General features: G+C 44.1%; 1 protein-coding gene across 3 annotated transcripts in view; it reads right to left on the bottom strand.

Moving 5' to 3' along the window:
• Window positions 1-4,468, bottom strand: part of LOC139389293 (K(lysine) acetyltransferase 6A) — a 51,462-nt gene extending 46,994 nt beyond the window's left edge. For 2 of the 3 annotated variants that reach the window (XM_071135890.1, XM_071135893.1), the window contains exons 1-2: window positions 4,344-4,467; window positions 1,035-2,446 (exon numbers count right to left, since the gene is read on the bottom strand). In XM_071135890.1, the coding sequence (XP_070991991.1) occupies window positions 1,035-1,694 (660 nt within the window). In that variant the 5' untranslated portion in view covers window positions 1,695-2,446; window positions 4,344-4,467. Of the gene's footprint in view, window positions 1-1,034; window positions 2,447-4,343 lie in introns of all 3 variants that reach the window. The other variant, XM_071135892.1, reaches the window with a different exon arrangement.
• Between the last annotated feature and the right edge of the window lie 5,169 nt (window positions 4,469-9,637).

Here is a 9,637-nt window from a genome sequence, read left to right as displayed (position 1 = left end):
GGACCTGTTCTACCTAGGGTTTCTCTTTCACAGCTCTCCGTCTGTCTGTCTGCCAGTCAAGGGCCAACTTGGCTACAACGTGTTGCTTTAAGTCGATCATGTAAATCACACAACAGAGCTCAGAACTCTATCAGCTACGTCCCCTGCCCTATATTCACAAGCTAATCTATGAAATGTATTAAACGATTTAAATGCTCTAAACTTTTTTTTTGTACACCTAAGTTAAATGTAGGCGGACGCAAACATTTAAGAACATAATTAAAATTGAGTTATTAAAGTTAGAATCTTTCAATTTTTCTAGGCGCACTGCCCACAAATGTCAAGTCCCACAGGAAAATATTTAGGTGCATATGTGAGTAAAATGGTTGCACTGTAAGTCCCTGCATTTGACACCACTTACTCCAACAAAGACATTATCAATCAAACCACGCTGTGCAAACAGTGTGATCACTCAATATGGAAGTTAATGCCCTGGAAGGAGTTAGAGGGATGTTGTTTGTGTACTGTGCCCTGACCTGTCTACTAATTGCATGAGATAAAGTTACATTTTTGGCATTACATCTTCCCTGGCAGCCCTACAACCACATGGGAAACCACTTTATAAAATATAATTCTAGCTCTGCTAAGATTGATTGTGTGCTGCCTTCAGCCTTCATAGTTTGTTTACTTCTACATGATCGTCACTAGACTTCAACCATCTCCCTGACCACCTTCCTCTGATCAAGCCATGGCCTGTCCCTCCCTGTCTTAGAGGATGCATGCTCTCAGACTTGACCTCTATTGGGTGACCTAACTAAGGCTAGGCTACTCATGATGTATCGCTTGTTTGTTTATTGCTTTTGAAGCGCTTTGAGATTTTTATAAAAAGCGCTATAGAAATGTAATTAATTATCACTTATTCTTTCCACTGCCACAGGGGACAAAAATGACAGATTGCTCTTCTTACAGTTATCCGTTTTCACTTACACTGTAGGTTTACAGAGACATTACATTGTGTTTATATTTGAGAAAGTGAATGTAGGTGCATGGCTTACCTTGTCCTTTTCGTGTGGCAGCAGGCGGACAGGTGGGAGGGAGTCCAGCGCCACGGTGCCTGTCCCATCCAACTGGGAGCTACGGCTGATGAGGTGGAACAGCGGCCCATTCTTGGCCACCCTGCCGTGGGCACACGCCCGCTTCAGTGCCACTCTCAGCTGCTGGTGGAACAGCCCGGGCCCCATGGAGCCACTGCCAGACAGGTAGGCCGCCACATCACCCTGGCACTTGAGGAAGCGCTCAACACTTTTTAGAGTGGAGCCCCCTGGCTCATGGAGCCCCTCCAGGGAACGCTTGATCAGCTTGTTCCAGTCCAGCCCTGGTTTCTTCCCAGAGCGATGGTGGCTACCGCCATGGCCCACATGCCCATGATGACCACCCCCTCCTCCACTGCTGCCCAGGCGGGGTTTGGGGAAGGCCAGGCGGCCGGGGTTCTCCGGATCCTTGTAAGAGTTGAGCCCCTTGTTAGAGACTTTGAGGATGGTACCATCCTTGACACTGAGCTCCAGCTGCTCCAGTATAGTCTTGCGGTCCAGCCCGTGGGACATGGACACAGCGTTGCATATCCTCTCCTCCGATGGCCGCTGCTTCTGCTTCTTCACCTTCTTGATGGCCTCCAGGATCCAGGTGGTGTACATTGGGTTGGCCAGCTTCACCATGACTGCGGCTGGAGGTCGCAATGACGACACACACAAACACACGCCCGTAGCGGGCAAAGGGTAAGAATCCCGCGGCCCAGGCCGCCGCCTCCTCCTCCTCCTCCTAGCCCCTCTGTCCGAAGACTATCCTTTGTCCCGGGGCCGCACAGTGAGTCCCTCAGAGCCTGGTCCTGAGCAGCACGGCAGGGAACAGCTCACCATAGCATAGGCTCCACCGCCAACCCACCCAATAAAGCTTGGTCCACCCACTACCCTCTCCCGGCAGGGTCAGTTAACCTGGAGGAGAGCAGTGTCGTGGAGCAGCAGGTACTAGACTAACTCTGGAGCTGTGGTGGACCCACACACACTACAACAATAACACTTAGGTTTCTCCCACTACTGCCTGTTGCAAAGGGCCGAGGGACAAACGGCTACAACCTGAAGATTCAGTCTCCCCTCAATGTAAATAAGAGGCTCTCAGTGTGATGTGGACACCTTGACTGTCATCTTTAGTTGAAGGTCAGTTGTACTGTAAGGGTAGAATCAGGACAGTGGGGGAAAAAAGTTCTGTAGATTATTGGAATAAACTCTTTTGCAGAAGGATGTAAATGTATTTCATCCGTGCGGCTCCACTCCTTCACACTCTCTCTTCTTCGCTCTCCAGCGGTATCCACTTGTTCTCCGACCTGGAAGGGGACAGATCTCTCACCCCAGGGAGCGGCGAGGGCGGATCACCTTCATGCACAGTCAACTTCAGCAGGAAACGCACCCTGCTGAAACAAAGGACACAAACATGGAAGGGTCAGAAAGCGTGTGCAAGAGAGAAAGCAGCAAGACGGTCACATTCTGCAGGCAAAAACTGAAAGAAAAACATCTTTAAGTTTTGTATTAGAGTTGAGGTAATTCTGCAGTTTCAAAACATTTGCTTCCTTTAGTGCCTACTGAATGTAACCCTCAAAAGACATGTACTAAGACACTCAAACAACAGCAGAATGTAAACAAGTCATGCTTGGCAACTAAACACAGAGACAGTTAAGGAGCACACATCTTGTATGAGATGGATACATGCTGCCTGAAGTCTAGATCAACATTACCTGACATGAGCAGCGTTTATAACACTGAACATAACAAATACATTTAGGATGGGAAAAGAAAACCCTGAGCAGAGGGCATAGTTAGCTCAGAAAGACAGTGCCAGACTAGCGTCTGAGTAGGTAAACATCAGCCACTGTGATGATCTCTAATGTAGATATGGAGGTAACTTTACATTCTGTTCTCCATTTGTGTAAATGCAGATTCTTTAAACCACAAAACCAGAGCGAGCAACTCTCATAAGTGGCATAGTAAACACTACGGAAGAAAGCCCTACCTCCTTTATTTACATGTATATTATCTTTATATACCTAAGAATTTCACAACATGGGCTCATGAATTGGGTCCGAAAACAGACATTGATAAAAAGGTCATAACAACAACAGCCCAGATTATGGAGAACGGGATACATTGTTGAATTCTTGACATTATGATTTTGCCAAGCCACATGGTTCTCACTTTGAACAGCAAAACAAATCAACTAAAATAGCTAAATAAACGGAACACTACTAGCTATCCACATCTCGTGTTTTCAGTGCCTTGGCTTGATTTCAGCAAGCACGCTAAAGTTAGATATATTTGTATTCCATGCACAACAAACAAGATCTTGGATTACATTTGTGCAGTAGCTGATTAATATAGATCGTTTTTTTTAAGTGACCTAAGGTAGCTAACGTTAGATGTGTTCGTTATCTAGCTAAACATCTCTCATATTACTGGTAGCTAGCTATAGTAACCATGTTAACGTTAGCCATTTATTTGAAAACAGATTGGTGTTACCGTTACTATATACCACAGTAGTTAACGTTAGCTAGCTAGCCAAGCAATAGCCGAGTGTCTCACTTTCTCAACCTACTCCTCTGTTTACTCTCACTGATATGATAGGCAATAGGCTGTGTTGCTACAAACCTACCCGCGAACTGATATTGCTAATTTGCTTGCTAACACTAACGAAATAGCTCAAAACAGTAACAACGTGTAGCTAGCTAGCGGTCTTAAGGAAACCAGCGCTTTGACACAATCAACAATGACAGATTCCTACAACGCCCGAGGTTTCAAACAATAACACAGGCAACAATCACAAGGAACAATCTAATTTAGAATAGAATGGATGATATTCACGATGAGATCGCTGACTGCAAATGCACAATGTAAGTTGTAAACGGCCATAACCGCTATCGGGAAAGTGCCAAAATGACGACTTCATAGTGGATAATTTTTCTACGTTACAATATATGTTCTATGGCCGTTCGGCCTCCTTCGCCTCGGCTCTGGGTGGAAATATTTCCCGGCAAGACGCGTGTCTACACACGGCTACCTATCCCTCACCTTTCCTTACTTCCTTCCTGCATCACCCACCCACATAGTGCCTGCGGACTGCGATGCGGTGAAGACAAGGCCGTTGGAGCGAAGTAGGCCTCGGCTCGCCCCCTCCCTCCCCCCTCGCGATCTTCATCTCCCCGTACCCCGTTCCCTCTACCTCTCGCGTTTCCCAGAAAGCTACCACTGGTCCAGTTCGGGTTTCAAAAGGAAGCTCGGAGACCCTGTAATATCCTCTCCCCACTAGCCGCTACTCACCGGAATTTCGTGTCGAGTTGCCGAAGAGAATGTGCCAAAAATCCTTCGAATCCGAGACAACAACAAGCCCAAAAATGCAGCCAGAGACCAGAGGCTCCAAAGCTGACGCCATCTTTGAGTGAAACAGCAGCTCAGCTAGTGGGGGAGGGGGGAACAGTCGGGGCCAGGGACCGTCTGCGTCGTTCAAACTGCAAAGCCGAGTGGACAGGAAAACTCAATGCAAGGGGAGAGGGGGGGGACAACGGAGTTGTAGCTGTGAGGGGTAGATGTCGGTTGAACACATGAAATGGAAGAAAGGGAGGGACAGATGGTGGAGCAGAAAAAAGGATAGAAAGGTGTTCTTGCTGTCTCCACTGGGCGCGCGCGCACACGGAGAGTGTCATTTAAGGGAACGTCTGAATTTATACATTTTACAGCTGGCTCGTGAGAGAAAAATCAAAGCAACTCAGTGTGGTTTTAAATGAGAGGGTATTTAAAGATCAAAGCGAGAGCCCTCTCTACACAGACCGGTAGGTTCTGCAATCTATTGTAGAGGCTCTGTTATCTATTAGAGCAGGAGAATGAACCAGCAAAGATACAGTGCTCCAAATAAATATCGGAGGCTTGTTACTAATATCCGAATACACTAGTATCACAAAAGCGTATCTGTTTAGGTTGGTCGCTGGTTCCTCGCCAGTCAGATTATTATGGCTAATATTATCATCCCACACAAAAAAAACGCTTATTTTAAATGAGCGCAATGCCGAGCAGCAGAGAACGACACCGGAAGAAACGACCATTAATTGGAATTGACAGGTGAATCTTGTAACACCTTTTCCCGCTCATGAATGTTCTGCATTTCAGAAGCGGAGCTGTTTTCAAACAATATGGTATTGTTTGAAATAATATAATATTTTTCATTTGCATATCATTTGGACATTTAGGGAACATTTCTTGATATCTCACTAAACGATCTCTGAATCTACAAGTGCCACATTATGTGCTAAGTGCATTATGTCTTGTAGGGCTACATCATGCATGGTTCAGTGTAATGCTATCAGTGAGTGATCTTATTTATACGATTTTATATGATCATATCAACAATATATAATACATTAAAATTGTCACATCCTACTGGTCACAGAGGTCAATTCAACGTATTTTCCACATTGGTTCAACGTAATTGAATTGAAATGACGTTGAAACAACGTTGAATCAACCAGTGTGTGCCCAGTGGGTTGGAACTGAAGACATGAATTACATTCTTTAGTTTGCTCTTTGTTGAATAGAAAACATCAACGCCTGCCTGTATATCAACCAGGAAAAGACCAGCCCTCCCTATTAAAACTCCCTATTCATGATGATCTTATGATCTCCCTGGACGCTAAATTAAATTATGTGAAGCATTGTTTAAAATGATTAGCACCCTGCAGTCCTCAAGAGAGGGATTATCAAGTCATAAAGGGAGCAATTAGATCATAGGAGGTTTTCACTGGTTAGAAAAACCATATGAGACAAAACATATGCACATTAAAGTAGCTACCCGTATGACACAGTAAGTAGGTAGGTAGGTAGGAATGTAGGCTGGCAGGCTATTGTAGTAGCTTTTGACAGAAGATAAATATATGAGTGCAAAAAACATTCTAAACCAGCATGAAACTACCATTATCACATCAAATCAAATTTTATTGGTCACATACACATATTTAGCAGATGTTATTGGTCACATACACATATTTAGCAGATGTTATTGGTCACATACACATATTTAGCAGATGTTATTGGTCACATACACATATTTAGCAGATGTTATTGGTCACATACACATATTTAGCAGATGTTATTGCGGGTGCAGCGAAAGGCTTGTAAATGGCATACATCTTAAAATATTAGAAAATGGTATCTTTCAAATATTTCAGTACTATAGTGATCATAAAATGAAACTGAACATAAGTTTGTTGAGATATGTATTGAGACCATAATCCCCCAAGTGCACAACATGAACATAAACATATAGCAATCAACATCAATGAATAATGTCATGCACTATGACAGAGATCTATGACAGAGATCATATCAATTAATGCAGAAGTCTGGTTTAACAAAAACAGTGGAAACACCCCCTGGATGCGAGTAAAATGATGCATGCTTTTCTGCCAGACAGATCAACCATGGGACTTTTGTTTTGGTCCATGCTGCTGTTTACATTCTGGCCTATGAGGGCTTCAGAGAGGGCATTATATATTCCAGACTCTGACATTGCTCATTCTATTTCTTTATTTCTTTAAAAAAAAAAATGTTAGGTAATTTTACTGCACTGTTGGAGCTAGAAACACAAGTTTTTCGCTGCACCTGCAAATCTGTGTACGTGACCAATGGACTTTGATTTGATTTGATTTTTACAGACAGGCAGGGTGCACAGACAGGAGGAGAGGTACTTAGCAATAACTGCCAATAGCCTTGGCAGCTATAAAGACGGTCAGACAACTTGATTTTGAGCAGTAGAGTAAGACAATATCACAGAGTATCAAATAACAAATGAAAACATAAGGGAACATGAAAAGAAAATCCTTATATGCCTGTTGCATTTAGTCAAAGAGAATACTTTATTTTGTAAATGAAGACAAACACTGCTGACATTACATACATGCATTCATGTGTAAAGAGGGTTGAATAGTCAGTGCAGCTGTGAGTAACTGACTGCAGTCAATCTGTGCAGTGGTGCCGCCAGACCCATATAACTGTGCAAAGTTCCTGTTTTGGGGGTTGGGTGAGTGAGAGCTGTTGAGTCCTGCACAGATAGCTAGGCAGTGGCCAGGACTGCTTTTGTCCATGTGAACTAGCAAGCTTCCTGCTGTGGCTGGCTCCTAGCCAAGTCCCAAAACCCCACAGCTCACACCCCTCCCATCCTGGAATGGGCTGCTGAAACATAAAAAGGAAATTTCCAGGCCTGTCCGGCAAGAGCATGCCCCCACCCATCTCCACCCCCATGGCCCCTAATTCCCTCCCCTCCCTCAATCCAAAGGGGACAGAGAGCAGCTGGAAGGTAAAGTGCAGCTTGTTGGAAACCCAGAGCCAGGGCCCCGCCTGACTGGACACACTCCAGGGATTGAGGTTTGAATTTAAAGTCAAGCCAGACACCTCTCACACACTCACAAAGTGGTGGAGAACTCTTTGCAGTCTTTCCTCTTTCTGAAATTCAGCTGAAAACACAAACTCCTCTGCTAGTAACTTAAAGTACTTTTAAAGTGCCTTGAAGTACACTTCTCTGTCATAGACATTGCCCAATTGAAAGATAAAGGAAGAGGTTGTTTGGAAAACTCTGAGGTTTGACAAATCAATTGTCTCGCTGACTGTGCCTTGCAATCCTTTCAGTCTGAGTACATTTAGAGATGTGCCACTGCCAAGGTAATTTACATGAACAACTCATTCTGACTGTAATATAATGAATCCTAAGTGGTGGAGTTCTGTATTCAGTAACAATGACAGACAGTAGCGCTACAGTACTGACATATCTATGACAAAGAGCTTTGTCAACTGTAACAAATCTGCATGTCCATGAAGGAACCTGTTGGTTCAAAACAGGAATATTACTCTGTCATAATGCAAGGCATTACTGTGACATATTCATTGTTGTACAGGCAATTTGGGTCCCTTTGGTACTGCTACCATAGCCAAACCCTGTTGGAGAGAATCCATTGGCCAAGGCATCATTCCAAAACACTGCTAGTTTTCCATACCCCAAAATCACAGAATTCTCAAACAAGTCTAGACCTTACAGCGGGACGCATGTCATAATTTAACGCCTCCCTTTAAGAGAGGAACATTATTGAAGGTGGTAAAACACATTTGGTGGTTTAACTCTGGCTTAGCTCCATTTCTGCCATAGGCATGTTCCTAGGGGGATAAACAGCCCCCAGTCCATTCAGTGTGTTGTTGGACCCCCTTTGTCTTTCCCAGACACAAACTGGGTTAAGGCTAGGACTCTCCCCTGGGGCTATAGTCCCTGATACACAGTGGTACCACATGCTGCCCTGCCTGAGAGGAGTCAGCCAAGGGATATCGAGGCCCCAAGTTGTATTTATCCGGAAGGTTCTTCAAGCAGAGAAGAATGCTGCGATATCCTGGATGATCAGTGTTTCTGTTTACTATTTACATATTTATTTAGAATATTTCAAAAGAAAAAACAAACATTACACACAGAAAAAGTTGCGAGATTGGTGTACCCCATGTGATTTATGTCTTCTACAGTATGTCTTCTACAGTATGTCTTCTACAAAAATAAGCTTGAGTATTCCCATGGACCAGTCAGTCTATAGACCTTGAGTTGTAATGTGAAGTCTCATACACTGAGCAGGATGCACCTCAGACAACAATGCCCCCTCCAAGACCCTTTCGCATTCCTGTGGGCCCTATTGGCGGGCTGGGGACTTAACCTCTGGAGCTCATTGTCTGCACTGCTTCTCTTCCACTCTGTCTCTGCAGACTCCCATAGTATATCCCCATTTTCTCCCGCAACACTTACTTTCTCAATAATCTCCTTCTCAATAACTAGTATCACCACTGCTTCTGCTTTATTAGCTTCATTGTGAGTTGGGATGAATGACTACTGGGGGCATGTGGGTTTGTCAATTAATGAACCTATAGGTAATGGAGAGTTCTTTGATATCTTAAGTGTTCTGTGGATATGCCTCTCCTTGAGTACTCCCTGTTAATATCATTGATACGTAATTCAAGATTATGACCCATATGACATTTCAACATGGGTTACTTTTAAGTTGAGCCCTTATGTCATATATCAAATAAAACACATGGTGTAAGTCCTCGCTAAGTATTCTATGATCCTCATGATTCATTTAGCCATTCAAGATAGCACATAATTAGGATCAGGTTTGTGTACAGATCTGTATGTTTGTCTCCCCCCTGTGTCGACCAGGGGAAACTAGAAAGATCGGGGGGAAATACGTTTAGGGCATATTTTTCTCATAAGATGCAGTAACGTCTCCCATAATGTACTATAGCCATGATGTCAGAGATAGTAGAATTGTTCAAATAAATAGGAAATGGGTATGTCACAGCTAATCTACAGGCCCTCTGTCCGCTGCCACATGCCCATAGAAGACAATTGCCTGTATTTCCTCTATAAGGTCATCAGCCTGCCACAACTTAACCTTTCTCCATCTACATCACAGACACAATTTACCTCCAGGCTAAGTCCCACTCCCTCCCGACCCACTTGGAATCACAACAACCCCTTTTACTGCGGGCAGCCAGCCAGGGCCTGGAAGTCCTCACTGATACCACCGCAAACAGAG

The sequence above is a fragment of the Oncorhynchus clarkii genome, chromosome 30 (genome assembly GCF_045791955.1).
Source record: "Oncorhynchus clarkii lewisi isolate Uvic-CL-2024 chromosome 30, UVic_Ocla_1.0, whole genome shotgun sequence".
NCBI lineage: Eukaryota > Metazoa > Chordata > Actinopteri > Salmoniformes > Salmonidae > Oncorhynchus > Oncorhynchus clarkii.
The sequence above is the reverse complement of the archived record's forward strand: the minus strand, read 5'-3'. Positions and strand labels throughout refer to the sequence as shown.